Source organism: Ranitomeya imitator, chromosome 6, assembly GCF_032444005.1.
Source record: "Ranitomeya imitator isolate aRanImi1 chromosome 6, aRanImi1.pri, whole genome shotgun sequence".
NCBI lineage: Eukaryota > Metazoa > Chordata > Amphibia > Anura > Dendrobatidae > Ranitomeya > Ranitomeya imitator.
The window spans coordinates 199,471,925-199,489,053 of record NC_091287.1 but is presented as its reverse complement, the minus strand read 5'-3'; the positions used below and the strand labels follow the sequence as shown (position 1 = coordinate 199,489,053).

At 41.2% G+C, this 17,129-nt stretch overlaps 1 protein-coding gene across 1 annotated transcript in view; it reads left to right on the top strand.

The window, feature by feature from the left end:
- Positions 1 to 17,129, top strand: part of TRIO (trio Rho guanine nucleotide exchange factor) — a 2,940,676-nt gene that overhangs the window by 511,616 nt on the left and 2,411,931 nt on the right. The window contains 1 exon segment of the mRNA XM_069730426.1: positions 791 to 1,303. Within this exon segment, the coding sequence (XP_069586527.1) occupies positions 791 to 1,303 (513 nt within the window).

Here is a 17,129-nt window from a genome sequence, read left to right as displayed (position 1 = left end):
TGCAGGGTATATATACTAGATTCCTTGATAGGGTGTTGATCCAGGGAACTAGTCTGATTGCCGTATGCGGAGTCGGGAAGGAATTTTTTCCTCCAAAGTGGAGCTTACTCTTTGCCACATGGTTTTTTTTTGCCTTCCTCTGGATCAACATGTTAGGGCATGTTAGGTTAGGCTCTGGGTTGAACTAGATGGACTTAAAGTCTTCCTTCAACCTTAATAACTATGTTACTATGTTACTTGTCCGATTTATGCAGTTGTCTGCATGAGCCATTAGGAGTGACAGCACAGAGGTGGAAATTGTCACAAATGGCTATAAAAATCTTCAGTTCATTTGCAGATTGGCAACCTTTGCAGTTGTAAAATGGAGCAATAAATTACCTATTTCTTCGACTTTTCATTTTATAATTATTGATTGCTAATTTTTTCTTGAATATTAGCATTCTGTGTAGCTATTAAAAGAAAAACAAAGTGTTGATTTAGTTTTGCGTATATTTTAGAAAACTGTTATGTCTGTATGTCATAAATCGAACAAAGACATACAACATTGTAAAAAAAAGTTAAAAAAAAAGGGGAGAAGAAAAAAAAGTTAGACACTGCACACCAACATCTTATGCTGTTTCTGCAAGAGCCTTGATCAAGGTAGAAAAGTGCTGCATGATCTTTTAACCAATAAAATGCAAAATTAAGTTGAACAGATCATTTTGTAAGACTAGAAAACACTGCTCACTTCTATGTTGAACAAGTTACTGTTTATTAGGCAGATTTTAATTGTTTTCTTTTCCTTCCTCAGACCAATATGGTATCTTTGGAAGGTCTTACCAAAGTTGTTGATCCTTCTCAGTTAACATACGAATTTGATGGTAGCTTGGAGTATAACCATGAAGAATGGATAGAAATTCGGTTGTCATTTGAAGACTTCATTGGCAAAGCATCTCATATGCTTTTGCGACTTGAAGAGCTACAAGAGATGCTTGGTAATAAAGAACTGCCTCAGGATTTAGAAAGTGCTCGAAACATGATTGATTTTCATTGTCAATTAAAAAAAAGGGTTACTAAAGCCCCAATTGAAGACCTTGATATTGAAGGCCAAAAACTCATGGAAAGGATACAAAACAGTGAAAGTTTTCCAAAAAAGACTTCTAGCTCTGGCAATGCTGACCTTCAGAATTTTTTACCTAAAGTATCAACAATGCTTGATAGACTACATTCCACAAGGCAACATCTACATCAAGTTTGGCACCATCGAAAGCTAAAATTAGACCAATGCTTTCAACTTAGACTATTTGAACAAGATGCTGATAAGGTATGTGATTTATGAATAATATCCTAGGAATGTTTTGATTATTTTATCTTGTTCCATGTTTCTTATTTTTAGAAGTTTTTGGCACTAAAACTGGCTTTGCATATTTATTTTATATCATTCCAGAAATCTAGTAATATACAGTTATATGAAAAAGTTTGGGCACCCCTATTAATCTTAAGCTTAATGTTTTATAAAAATTGTTTTTTTTTTGCAAGAGCTATTTCAGTTTCATACAGTCATGGCCAAAAGTATTCACACCACTGCAATTCTGTCAGATAATACTCATTTTCTTCCTAAAAATGATTGCAAACACAAATTATTTGATATTATTATCTTCATTTAATTTGTCTTAAATGAAAAAACACAAAAAGAATTGTCCTAAAGCCAAACTGGATATAATTCCACACCAAACATAAAAAGGGGGTGGACAAAAGTATTAACACTGTTCGAAAAATCTTGTGATGCTTCTCTAATTTTTGTAAATATCAGCACCTGTAACTTACCTGTGGCACCTAACAGGTGTTGGCAATAACTAAATCACACTTCCAGCCAGTTGACATGGATTAAAGTTGACTCAACCTCTGTCCTGTGTCCTTGTGTGTACCACATTGCGCATGGATAAAAGAAAGAAGACCAAAGAACTGTCTTGAGGACGTGAGAAACCAAATTGTGAGGAAGCATGAGCAATCTCAAGGCTACAAGTCCATCTCCAAAGACCTGAATGTTCCTGTGTCTACCGTGCGCAGTGTCATCAAGAAATTTAAAGCCCATGGCACTGTGGCTAACCTCCCTAGATGTGGACGGAAAAGAAAAATTGACAAGAGAGTTCAACGCAAGATTGTCCGGATGTTGGATAAAGAACCTCGACTAACATCCAAACAAGTTCAAGCTGCCCTGCAGTTCAAGGGTACAACAGTGTCAACCCGTACTATCTGTCGGCGTCTGAATGAAAAGGGACTGTATGGTAGGAGACACAGGAAGAACCCACTTTTTACCCTGAGACATAAAAAAGCCAGGCTGGAGTTTTGGAAGAATGTTCTCTGGTCAGATGAGACAAAAGTAGAGCTTTTTGGGCAAAGGCATCAACATAGAGTTTACAGGAGAAAAAAGGAGGCATTCAAAGAAAAGAACACGGTCCCTACAGTTAAACATGGCGGAGGATCCCTGATGTTTTGGGGTTGCTTTGCTGCCTCTGGCACTGGACTGGTTGACCGTGTGCATGGTAAAATGAAGTCTTAAGACTACCAACAAATTTTGCAGCATAATGTAGGGCCCAATGTGAGAAAGCTGGGTCTCCCTCAGAGGTCATGGGTCTTCTAGCAGGACAATGACCCAAAACACACTTCAAAAAGCACTAGAAAATGGTTTGAGAGAAAGCACTGGAGACTTCTAAGGTGGCCAGCAATGAGTCCAGACCTGAATCCCATAGAACACCTGTGGAGAGATCTAAAAATGGCAGTTTGGAGAAGGCACCCTTCAAATATCAGGGACCTGGAGCAGTTTGCCAAAGAAGAATGGGCTAAAATTCCAGCAGAGCATTGTAAGAAACTCATTGATGGTTACCGGAAGCGGTTGGTCGCAGTTATTTGGGCTAAAGGTTGTGAAACCAAGTATTAGGCTGAGGGTGCCAATACTTTTGTCTGGCCCATTTTTGGAGTTTTGTGTGAAATGATCAATGTTTTGCTTTTTGCATCAATCTCTTTTGTGTTTTTTCATTTAAGACAAATTAAATGAAGATAATAATACCAAATAATTTGTGATTGCAATCATTTTCAGGAAGAAAATGAGTATTATCTGTCTGACAAAATTGCAGGGGTGTGAATACTTTTGGCAATGACTGTATATCTAATAACTGTTGGACACAGTAATGTTTCTGCCTTGAAATGAGGTTTATTGTACTAACAGAAAATGTGCAATCTGCATTCAATCAAAATTTGACAGGTGCATAAGTATGGGCACCCTTATCATTTTCTTGTTTTAAATACTCCTACCTGCTTTTTACTGACTTACTAAAGCACTTTTTTTGGTTTTCTAACCTCATTAAACTTTGAACTTCATAGCCAGGTGTATGCAATCATGAGAAAAGCTACTTAAAGTGGCCACTTGCAAGTTGATCTCCTGTTTGAATCTCCTCTGAAGAGTGGCATCATGGGCTCCTCAAAACAACTCTCTAATGATCTGAAAACAAAGATTATTCAACATAGTTGTTCAGAGGAAGGATACAAAATGCTGTCTCAGAGATTTAACCTGTCAATTTCCACTGTGAGGAACATAGTAAGGAAATGGAAGAACACAGGTACAGTTCTTGTTAAGGCTAGAAGTGGCAGGCCAAGAAAAACATCAGAAAGGCAGAGAAGAAGAATGGTGAGATCAGTCAAGGACAATCCTCAGACCACCTCCAGAGAGCTGCAGCATCAACTTGCTGAAGATGGTGTCACTGTGCATCGGTCAACTATACAACCCACTTTGCAAAAGGAGAAGCTGTATGGGAGAGTGATGCGAAAGAGGCCATTTCTGCAATCACTCCACAAACAGAGTCAGCTGAGGTATGCAAAAGCACATTTGGAGAAGCCAATTTCTTTTTGGAAGAAGGTCCTGTGGACTGATGAAACCAAGATGGAGTTGTTTGGTCATACAAAAAGGCGTTATGCATGGCGGCCAAAAAACACAGCATTCCAAGAAAAACACTTGCTACCCACAGTAAAATTTGGTGGAGGTTCCATCATTCTTTGGGGCTGTGTGGCCAATGCCGGCATCGGGAATCTTGTTAAAGTTGAGGGACGCATGTATTCCTCTCAGTATCAGCAGATTCTTGACAATAATGCTCATGAATCAGTGCCAAAGTTGAAGTTACGCAGGGGATGGATCTTTCAGCAAGACAATGATCCAAAACACCGCTCCAAATCTACTCAGGCATTCATGCAGAGGAACAATTACACTGTTGTGGAATGGCCATCCCAGTCCCCAGACCTGAATATCATTGAACATCTGTGGGATCATTTGAAGAGGTGTTGTGAATTCTTGGGCTCCCTCCGGTGGTTGTAAATGGCACTTTTGTGAATTCTGCCCTTGGGCTCCCTCTGGTGGTTTTGAGTGGAACTGCCGCTCCTTGGGTTTAGCTTTAGCAGCTGCTTTCACTAATCGTCTCTCCTGGCTCTGCTATTTAACCTGGCTCTAGTCTTCAGCCTATGCCACTTGTCAATGTTCTCTGGCTGGATTCACATCTCTGCTTCGATTCTCCTGGTTTCCTGACCAGTTCTGCAAAGATAAGTTCTGCCTTTGCTCATTTCAGTCCACATGTTGTGGACTTATTGTTCTGTGCATTCTATTTTTGTCCAGCTTGTCATTATGGGTTTTTTTCTGTTAGCTGGAAGCTCTGGGAAGCAGATTTACCCTCTGCACCTTTAGTCAGGTGTGGAGATTTTGTAAACTCTGTGTGGATTGTTTTGTAGTTTTTATACTGACCGCACAGTATCCTTTCCTGTCCTATCTATCAAGCTAGACTGGCCTCCTATGCTAAAATCTGATTTCATCTCTTCGTATGTTATTTTCCCCTCCTCTCACCGTCAATATTTGTGGGGTGCTATCTTTCCTTTGGGGATTTTCTCTGAGGCAAGATATGTTTCCTGTTTCCATCTTTAGGGGAAGTTAGATCTTAGGCTGTGCCGAGGGGTCTAGGGAGCGTCAGGTACCCCCCACGGCTATTTCTAGTTGCGCTGCTAGGTTCAGGGTCTGCGGTCAGTACAGATACCACCTCCTTTAGAGCTTGTCTCATGCTGTTCCTAAACCACCAGATCATAACAAAGAGGGCTGTCCATGTTCGGCGACCATCAAACTTAACTGAACTGGAATTGTTTTGTAAAGAGGAATGGTCAAAAATACCTTCATCCCGGATCCAGGAACTCATTATAAGCTACAGGAAGCGACTAGAGGCTGTGATTTTTGCAAAAGGAGGATCTACTAAATATTAATGTCACTTTTCTGGTGTGGTGCCCATACTTATGCACCTGTCAAATTTTGTTTGAATGCAAATTGCACATTTTCTGTTAGTACAATAAACCTCATTTCAAGGCAGAAACATTACTGTGTCCAACAGTTATTAGATATATGAAACTGAAATAGCTGTTGCAAAAAAAACTTTTTTTTATAAAACATTAAGCTTAAGATTAATAGGGGTGCCCAAACTTTTTCATATAACTGTATATAATGTATATGGCCCAGATGATAGTAACAAGTCCTTTTTTACCCACTTGGAGACTACAATTAATACAGACCAGAATCTTAACAAAATAATCGGGGGCGACTTTAATTCGGTTTTATCTAACCTGCTGTGAATTCTGTGGTCAAGCTCCCTCCTGTGGTCATGAGTGGTACTTCGGCTGGTTCTGTCTATGAGCTTCCTCTGGTGGATGTGAGTGGGGCTGCGGCTTCTGAGTTCCCTTCCTCAGGTGACGAGGTTAAGTCGTTAGGTGCTGCTCTATTTAACTCCACCTAGTTCTTTGTTCCTGGCCTCCAGTCAATGTTCCAGTATTGGTCTTGCTCTCTCTCCTGGATCGTTCTTGTGGCCTGTCTGCCCTGCATAAGCTAAGTTCTGCTTGTGTTACTTTTGTTTGCTATTTTTTCTGTCCAGCTTGCTATATTGGTTTGTATTGCTTGCTGGAAGCTCTGGGACGCAGAGGGAGCACCTCCGTGCCGTTAGTCGGTGCGGAGGGTCTGTTTGCGCCCTCTGCGTGGTTGTTTGTAGGTTTTTGTGCTGGCCGCAAAGCTATCTTTCCTATCCTCGGTCTATTCAGTAAGTCGGGCCTCACTTTGCTAAAATCTATTTCATCTCTGTGTTTGTATTTTCATCTTTACTCACAGTCATTATATGTGGGGGGCTGCCTTTTCCTTTGGGGAATTTCTCTGAGGCAAGGTAGGCTTATTTTTCTATCTTCAGGGCTAGCTAGTTTCTCAGGCTGTGCCCGAGGCGCCTAGGTCTGGTCAGGAGCGCTCCACGGCTACCTCTAGTGTGGTGTGATAGGATTAGGGATTGCGGTCAGCAGAGTTCCCACGTCTCAGAGCTCGTCCTATGTTATTAGTAACTATCAGGTCACTTTGTGTGCTCTTAACCACCAGGTCCATTGTGTTTCTGAATCACCAGTTCATAACACTAACCTAGAAGACAGTAAACATATGACTTCAACTAGTAGCTCAGAGCCATCTAGAGACAAAGTTATGGCCCCTCTTTTGACAGTGTTCCCTAAAAGATACATGGAGGTTCCTACATCCGGATGACAGAGAGTACACATTTTTCTCATGCTAAAAACTCATGGTCTCGGATCGATTACATTTTAAATTCTCTCCCCGATTCCCAAACTGATGGGCGCAACAATTGGGGATTTGGTCATTTCAGACCACTCTCCTGTTCTGTTAGATCTGAGAAAAAAATTATCAGAAGGGCACTGACTTCCTCTGGAGATTCCCCAGTTTCTTATTTACAGACGAATCCTTCGCCTTTTCCCTTAAGTTATGGTGGCAGGAATTCCTAACTGATAATGCAATACACCAAAGTGATCCCCCACTCTTGTGGGAGACAGCGAAAGCTGTACTTAGAGGGAAAATTATGACCTATGTGTTCTCTCTGAAAAAGTGTACATTACAGAGATATGGGGAGTTAATGAGGAACTTGGAAGAGCCTATACTGCCTTCCTTGCAAATTCCTCCCCTGCGAACAAAGCATGCTGGTTACAAAAACAAGCAGTCTTTAACCTCCAGGCGGACATGAGGGAAAAGCTGTTTTTGACGCAGAGGGATATCTATTTTTATAGGTATGGAAATAAAGCAGGCAGAATCCTGGCTAATTTGGCAAATGGATAATTAAATCCCATAATGAACACTTATTCCTCTATACTGGATCATCTCCATGTGGAGAAACTCCATATATAGGGACCATAAATTTACATAGGACACTCCACTATCAAGATACCATCAACCCGAAAGAAAACAGAGTAACATAGTAACATAGTTAGTAAGGCCGAAAAAAGACATTTGTCCATCCAGTTCAGCCTATATTCCATCATAATAAATCCCCAGATCTACGTCCTTCTACAGAACTTAATAATTGTATGATACAATATTGTTCTGCTCCAGGAAGACATCCAGGCCTCTCTTGAACCCCTCGACTGAGTTCGCCATCACCACCTCCTCAGGCAAGCAATTCCAGATTCTCACTGCCCTAACAGTAAAGAATCCTCTTCTATGTTGGTGGAAAAACCTTCTCTCCTCCAGACGCAAAGAATGCCCCCTTGTGCCCGTCACCTTCCTTGGTATAAACAGATCCTCAGCGAGATATTTGTATTGTCCCCTTATATACTTATACATGGTTATTAGATCGCCCCTCAGTCGTCTTTTTTCTAGACTAAATAATCCTAATTTCGCTAATCTATCTGGGTATTGTAGTTCTCCCATCCCCTTTATTAATTTTGTTGCCCTCCTTTGTACTCTCTCTAGTTCCATTATATCCTTCCTGAGCACCGGTGCCCAAAACTGGACACAGTACTCCATGTGCGGTCTAACTAGGGATTTGTACAGAGGCAGTATAATGCTCTCATCATGTGTATCCAGACCTCTTTTAGTGCACCCCATGATCCTGTTTGCCTTGGCAGCTGCTGCCTGGCACTGGCTGCTCCAGGTAAGTTTATCATTAACTAGGATCCCCAAGTCCTTCTCCCAAAATCCCAAGTACAAGTCCCAAATTCAAATAAAGGTAAAAAAACAAATTTTATTTAACATATATAAATTTAGTATGATGCACAGTTTAACCACATTTATAAAAACATGCTCAGCAAAGGAAACATTTGGCACCAGACCCGTGTGACAACACACACCTGCTCACTATCAAAGAATATATAATGCTCAGTGCTTTTCAGTATGATTTTTGGGATCTAGAGTCCCCCCAGGATACGGGGAAGGTGGGGATAAACCACCTCCTTACTCCCACTTACTATAGTGTCACATAACCTAATAGTCAGTCATATAAATCTCCTCTCCTAGGTACGATTCCTTACTCATGTGGCAGGTGCAGCGCGATCACACAGGGCAGCCCCAACGCGCGTTTCGCGTTGGCTTCGTCAGGGGGCGGTGCTGTGATGTGTGTTGGGGGAGTTTATATGGGATCTATAATTACCGTTAATCAGGCGCAGATTGTAGCGCTTGTGCGCCGCTGACCGCGCCGGGAGCTGCATCATTTTGGGCGCCCTCCATGATGGAGCGCACTCAGGCACGTCCTAATGACGTCACTGAAGCGCACCCATCACTTGGCGGCGCCGCCCATGATGCCCCGGGACATCAGTCATGGCAGACATGCGCACTGTTCCTGACTTGAAGATCCTCCCATATTTAGCTAGAAAAAAACAACGCTGCAGCGTGAGTATTAACCCTTTCATTAACGCAATAATAGTGCTTACTAAAAAGGTAGTATATCTACCTCGATATCATAAAGTGTCCGAGTGTCTATTCTTGGTGATATTAAAACACCTCTTTTACCAAAAATATTAGAGCCAGATATATCTATATACATTATTAGCCAATTTTTAAAAAACAGATAGATAAGCCAATACATACAATACAAACTATTATTACAGTGACATCCCATAATACATAAGTGGATTCTATACAGGTGTATATTTAGACATATATATATACGATTTAACCCCTTAGTGACCGAGCCAAATTTTTGAAATCTGACCAGTGTCACTTTATGTGGTAATAACTCTGCAACGCTTCAACAAATCCCAGTGATTTTGAGATTGTTTTTTCGTGACACATTCTACTTTATGATAATGGTAAATTTAGTTCAACATTTTTTGTGTTTATTTATAAAAAAAAAATCAGAAATTTGAGAAAAATGTTAAAAAATTAGCAATTTTCTAAATTTGAATGATTATCCCTTTAATCCAGATAGTCATACAACAGCAAGCTATTAATAAATAACATTTCCCACATGTCTGCTTTACATCAGGACCATTTGTAAAATGTTATTTTATTTTGTTAGCATTTTAGGAGGTTTAAAAATGTAGCAGCAATTTTTCATTTTTTTCAAAGAAATTTACAAAATTTATTTTTTTAGGGACTTATCCATGTTTGAAGTGACTTTAGGGGTCCCATATATTGGGAAACCCCCGAACGTGATACCATTTTAAAAACAGCACCCCTAAACATATTGAAAACTGCTGTAAGGTAGTTTATTAACCCTTCAGGTGCTTTACAGGAATTAATGCAAAGTGGTATGACAGAAATGAAAATGTGTATTTTTACCACCTAAATGTTGCTAACTTCTAAACAGATTACTACAGCCGTCAGACTCTAAGGCCGCTATTTGGTCATGAATTGCCATGGCAAACATCAGGACCGCAAAATCATGATCTGAGGGCACCAATTGGGATAAAGAGGAAGCCCCCACACTCTGTTAACCATTTATAATGATGTAGTCACTATTGACAGCAGCATCTAAGGGGTTAAACAGATTTAGAAGGTGCAAATACTGATCGTGGCTGGTGCAGCAAGTTGTCAGCTATAGTGTACAGCCGACAGATGATGGATTGTCATCTGTATGGGGATACTATTCTCTTATATCTAAGGTCAGTTAAAAGACGTATTGGCGGTCATTAAGGGGTTAAGTGTTGCTGCTTGTATGCTTCCACAATGCTTGCGATTGTTGCGGATCCTCATTTACTCCTCCGGGAATTCGTGATTGAAATCTTCCCAAAATATCCCACCACAATGTTGGATTAAAAGACAACTTGTTTTAGCGTCATCGCATGTGCTACAAGATAACTAAATTAAAAAAACAAGACAAAAATTATAATTAAAAATACACAGACATAAATATTATCTGGAGACGATTTTTACAAAAAGGAGCTAAAGCTAATTTGCTCATTCAGGCCTGCTGGAGTGGTGGTATTAAGGATAGTGATCCAGCGACATTCCCTCTGTGCTAACTTGCGTTTCAGATCACCCCCTCTAATCCCCGCACGAATTCTGTCTATTCCTTTAATTTTCAAACCCCTTGGGTTACTGTCATGGCATGCCCTAAAATGTCTAGGTATCGGTTTCAAAATAGCCACATCTTCCGCGTCACGTGAGGCAATTATATCCCTAACGTGTTCCCGTGTGCGAACACGTAATTCCCGGGATGTCAAACCCACATATATTAAATTACACGGGCAAACTGCATAATATACCACAAACGTAGTGCTGCAGCTGATGTACTCTCTAATTTGATATTCTTTTTTGCCATCAGATGACGCGAAAGATGTGGCTCGTACCAAATTACTGCAGGCCAGACAGTTTCCGCATGGGTAGAAACCATTTTTTTGTCTTCCTGCTTTAAACGGATCAGGACTCTTAGCCACATAGTGGCTATGTACCACCATGTCGCGGATGTTGCTACATCTCCGTGCTGTCATTAGAGGCCCATCTGGAAGGCATTTCTGCAGGATAGAGTCTGTTTTTAGAACGGGCCAGTGCTTTTCCAAAATTTCCCTCATCTTATTCCATCTATGGTTGAAGGTTCCAATGAACCTAGTTTGGTTGTCATCTTTATTTTTATTTTTTGATGTTAACAGTTAATTTCTATTTATGCTTTTTGCCCTAATATATCCTTTTTTTGATGGACCGACGGCTATAACCTCTTTCACTGAACCGTTCACTTAAGTCTCTGGCTTGCTCCTCAAACATTGCGTCAGAAGTACATATTCTACGTGCCCGCAGAAATTGCCCTATCGGGACGGCTCTGATTGTGGATGGAGGATGAGATGAAGATGCATGCAGCAATGCATTCACTGACGTTTCCTTGCGGTACATGTCTGTATAGATCATCCCATTTTCTTGTACCCGCAATGTGATGTCCAAAAAGGAAATTTCCTTTTTATGATATACATACGTCAGTTTGATGTTGGAGTTCTTGCGATTAAGTCCCCCCATGAAAGATTCCAATTCAGAGACAGGGCCCTGCCAGATGAACAGAATGTCGTCAATGAATCTGTACCATCCTAGGATTAGGGGGGAGGCCTGTGCACCCTCCGGCATAATCTGCCTTTCCCAGTATCCCAAAAATAGATTTGCATACGAGGGCGCACAGGCCGCCCCCATTGCAGTGCCCTGTCTCTGAAGAAAAAAACGATCCTTAAAAACAAAAAAATTGTGTGAGAGGACAAAATCCAACAACTCCAACACCAATTCTCTTGTGTCTGCCTCTATATTACTCGATTCCAAAAAGAATCTTGTTGCTTTTAATCCCTCACTATGGCGGATGCTCGTGTAGAGAGACTCCACGTCGGCTGTTACTAAAATCATGTCATCCTCCACAATCAGGCCATCCACTCTCCTCAGGACGTCAGTGGTGTCTCTGACATAGGAGGGCAAGGTCTCAACCTGTGGACGCAAATAATGTTCTATAAATTTACATGTCATGTCACATAGCCCTCCCATGGCAGAGACAATAGGACGCCCCGGAGGAGAGATTGGATCCTTATGAATCTTAGGGATCAAGTACAGCGTTGGGATCACTGGAAATTGGGTAAGTAGACCCTCCAATATTTTTTTCAAAATTATACCCCTTTCAAAGGCCATCTCCAGAATGTTCTGTAGCTGTTTTTGAAATTTTGGCAAAGGATTTTGTGGCAATTGCATGTATGTATCTTTATTCCGCAATTGTCTAAAGGCTTCCTTTTCGTACCTCTCCACAGGCCAGATGACGACGTTTCCCCCCTTGTCAGCTGGTTTGATCACCACATCATCCCACTTTTTGATTTCCTCCAATGCCCGCCTTTGAGCAACACTCAAATTATCTCTTTTTTTATAATTGCTGATGTTCTTAAAATCTTCCTTTACCAACCTTGTAAAAATTTCTACCTGTGGACACAGTGACAAGGGGGGAAAAGTGGTACATCTGGCTGCTATAGGAGGTGGAGAGGTATTTACCATAGTAGGGTTTGATTCCCGTTCTAAGGCCTCCAAATTTTGCAATGCCTCTAGTTCGACTGGATCAATTATTCCAGGTGAGGAAGACTGGAAGTGAAGTCTTTTGAGAATGATTTTTCGTGAAAAGAGGTTAAGGTCCTTTACTGCCGAAAAAAATTCAAAATTATTAGACGGTGAAAAAGACAACCCTAAACATAGGACTTCCTTTTGTGCTTTTGAATGGGTATGTGTGGATAAATTAATTACCTCAAGGGCATTTGTTTTTGTTTTCTTATCAGTACGTGGGGATGTCATCATCTTTCGTTTATTATCAGATTTCCCATTTTTCCAATCATTTCTCACATACTCCTTTCTATCCCACGGGGTTCTGCCACCATCTCTATTTTGTGTCCTTTCCTCACTAGATGATATTGAGGAGACAGATGTTGAACGACTTCTCGGAAATGATCTCGTCGGCGGCTGACGTCTTCGCCACCTATACATGCGATCCTGCTGTAAATCCGCCATGTCCCGCTGATATTTTTTGGTTTTCACTTGTACCACATCTATTTCCCATTTTTTCAAAGCTACATCGACTTCACTTTTAAATTTGGCCAACCCCTCTCCTGTCAGGCATTTATTGATTTCATTTTGAATACCACTCAATTCCAAATCTAGTTCTTTAAGTTGTTTTTCATTTGACTTGGATAATAATTCCATAAATTTCCTTGAACATGCTGTCGCCGCTTCCTCCCATTGTCTCACAAATTCAGTGTCATCAACTGTAAATAATGGGAATACCTGGACCCGTAATCCTCGAGGGACTAAACCACATCCTAAATACTTCTCCAAAAAGGCCCTATTCCACCAAAGGCGGGTGCGTTTGTTAAGTAGCTCCTTATATTTAATTGTTAAACCTTTGGTGTCTCCTAAATTAAAATCACTGGTGCCGCCTGCACCCTCACTGAACATTTTGTCTAGCTGAGTCAGCCACGCTTTTTCGCGTTCGCGAAAATCCATTTGTTCCAAAATGGTTGCTGTAACGATACAGAATATAATCAGATAATTAAATCCCATAATGAACACTTATTCCTCTATACTGGATCATCTCCATGTGGAGAAACTCCATATATAGGGACCATAAATTTACATAGGACACTCCACTATCAAGATACCATCAACCCAAAGGAAAACAGAGTACAAGTCCCAAATTCAAATAAAGGTAAAAAAACAAATTTTATTTAACATATATAAATTTAGTATGATGCACAGTTTAACCACATTTATAAAAACATGCTCAGCAAAGGAAACATTTGGCACCAGACCCGTGTGACAACACACACCTGCTCACTATCAAAGAATATATAATGCTCAGTGCTTTTCAGTATGATTTTTGGGATCTAGAGTCCCCCCAGGATACGGGGAAGGTGGGGATAAACCACCTCCTTACTCCCACTTACTATAGTGTCACATAACCTAATAGTCAGTCATATAAATCTCCTCTGCTAGGTACGATTCCTTACCCATGTGGCAGGTGCAGCGCGATCACACAGGGCAGCCCCAACGCGCGTTTCGCGTTGGCTTCGTCAGGGGGCGGTGCTGTGATGTGTGTTGGGGGAGTTTATATGGGATCTATAATTACCGTTAATCAGGCGCAGATTGTAGCGCTTGTGCGCCGCTGACCGCGCCGGGAGCTGCATCAAGTTGGGCGCCCTCCATGATGGAGCGCACTCAGGCACGTCCTAATGACGTCACTGAAGCGCACCCATCACTTGCCGGCGCCGCCCATGATGCCCCGGGACATCAGTCATGGCAGACATGCGCACTGTTCCTGACTTGAAGATCCTCCCATATTTAGCTAGAAAAAAACATAACGCTGCAGCGTGAGTATTAACCCTTTCATTAACGCAATAATAGTGCTTACTAAAAAGGTAGTATATCTCCTCTCACACAATTTTTTTGTTTTTAAGGATCGTTTTTTTCTTCAGAGACAGGGCACTGCAATGGGGGCGGCCTGTGCGCCCTCGTATGCAAATCTATTTTTGGGATACTGGGAAAGGCAGATTATGCCGGAGGGTGCACAGGCCTCCCCCCTAATCCTAGGATGGTACAGATTCATTGACGACATTCTGTTCATCTGGCAGGGCCCTGTCTCTGAATTGGAATCTTTCATGGGGGAACTTAATCGCAAGAACTCCAACATCAAACTGACGTATGTATATCATAAAAAGGAAATTTCCTTTTTGGACATCACATTGCGGGTACAAGAAAATGGGATGATCTATACAGACATGTACCGCAAGGAAACGTCAGTGAATGCATTGCTGCATGCATCTTCATCTCATCCTCCATCCACAATCAGAGCCGTCCCGATAGGGCAATTTCTGCGGGCACGTAGAATATGTACTTCTGACGCAATGTTTGAGGAGCAAGCCAAAGACTTAAGTGAACGGTTCAGTGAAAGAGGTTATAGCCGTCGGTCCATCAAAAAAGGATATGTTAGGGCAAAAAGCATAAATAGAAATGAACTGTTAACATCAAAAAATAAAAATAAAAATAAAGGTGACAACCAAACTAGGTTCATTGGAACCTTCAACCATAGATGGAATAAGATGAGGGAAATTTTGGAAAAGCACTGGCCCGTTCTAAAAACAGACTCTATCCTGCAGAAATGCCTTCCAGATGGGCCTCTAATGACAGCACGGAGATGTAGCAACATCCGCGACATGGTGGTACATAGCCACTATGTGGCTAAGAGTCCTGATCTGTTTAAAGCAGGAAGACAGAAAAATGGTTTCTACCCATGCGGAGACTGTCTGGCCTGCAGTAATTTGGTACGAGCCACATCTTTCGCGTCATCTGATGGCAAAAAAGAATATCAAATTAGAGAGTACATCAGCTGCAGCACTACGTTTGTGGTATATTATGCAGTTTGCCCGTGTAATTTAATATATGTGGGTTTGACATCCCGGGAATTACGTGTTCGCACACGGGAACACGTTAGGGATATAATTGCCTCACGTGACGCGGAAGATGTGGCTATTTTGAAACCGATACCTAGACATTTTAGGGCATGCCATGACAGTAACCCAAGGGGTTTGAAAATTAAAGGAATAGACAGAATTCGTGCGGGGATTAGAGGGGGTGATCTGAAACGCAAGTTAGCACAGAGGGAATGTCGCTGGATCACTATCCTTAATACCACCACTCCAGCAGGCCTGAATGAGCAAATTAGCTTTAGCTCCTTTTTGTAAAAATCGTCTCCAGATAATATTTATGTCTGTGTATGTGTGTTTTTAATTATAATTTTTGTCTTGTTTTTTAATTTAGTTATCTTGTAGCACATGCGATGACGCTAAAACAAGTTGTCTTTTAATCCAACATTGTGGTGGGATATTTTGGGAAGACTTTCAATCACGAATTCCCGGAGGAGTAAATGAGGATCCGCAACAATCGCAAGCATTGTGGAAGCATACAAGCAGCAACACTTAAATCGTATATAAATGTCTAAATATACACCTGTATAGAATCCACTTATGTATTATGGGATGTCACTGTAATAATAGTTTGTATTGTATGTATTGGCTTATCTATCTGTTTTTTAAAAATTGGCTAATAATGTATATAGATATATCTGGCTCTAATATTTTTGGTAAAAGAGGTGTTTTAATATCACCAAGAATAGACACTCGGACACTTTATGATATCGAGGTAGATATACTACCTTTTTAGTAAGCACTATTATTGTGTTAATGAAAGGGTTAATACTCACGCTGCAGCGTTGTTTTTTTCTAGCTAAATATGGGAGGATCTTCAAGTCAGGAACAGTGCGCATGTCTGCCATGACTGATGTCCCGGGGCATCATGGGCGGTGCCGGCAAGTGATGTGTGCGCTTCAGTGACGTCATTAGGACGTGCCTGAGTGCGCTCCATCATGGAGGGCGCCCAACATGATGCAGCTCCCGGCGCGGTCAGCGGCGCACAAGCGCTACAATCTGCGCCTGATTAACGGTAATTATAGATCCCATATAAACTCCCCCAACACACATCACAGCACCGCCCCCTGACGAAGCCAACGCGAAACGCGCGTTGGGGCTGCCCTGTGTGATCGCGCTGCACCTGCCACATGGGTAAGGAATCGTACCTAGGAGAGGAGATTTATATGACTGACTATTAGGTTATGTGACACTATAGTAAGTGGGAGTAAGGAGGTGGTTTATCCCCACCTTCCCCGTATCCTGGGGGGACTCTAGATCCCAAAAATCATACTGACAAGCACTGAGCATTATATATTCTTTGATAGTGAGCAGGTGTGTGTTGTCACACGGGTCTGGTGCCAAATGTTTCCTTTGCTGAGCATGTTTTTATAAATGTGGTTAAACTGTGCATCATACTAAATTTATATATGTTAAATAAAATTTGTTTTTTTACCTTTATTTGACTTTGGGACTTGTACTCTGTTTTCCTTCGGGTTGATGGTAATTTGGCAAATGGTATGAGACCTCTACAGGGAATCTATCAACTTAGGGACCCCTCGGGATTAATTCAATCAGATCCCCTGACACTAAACAAAATCTTGGGAACATATTATGGGGAACTCTACATTGAATATTACTAACCCAAATGTGGCTTTGCAGACATTACTAGAGGACACCACTATGCCAACATTCATGGACGAGCATAATACTTTCTTAAACAGACCAATTTCTAAAGAAGAGATACTTTCAGCCATAAAAAATTCCAAAAATGTTAAAGCCCCCTGTCCGCTGAATTTTTCAAACTTTTATACCTCAAAGTCACTCCAATATTGACACAGCTAATAGAATCCTTGAGAAGGATCCCGTATTCCCTTCAACTTATAGGGCCTATATTAAACTGATCTTAA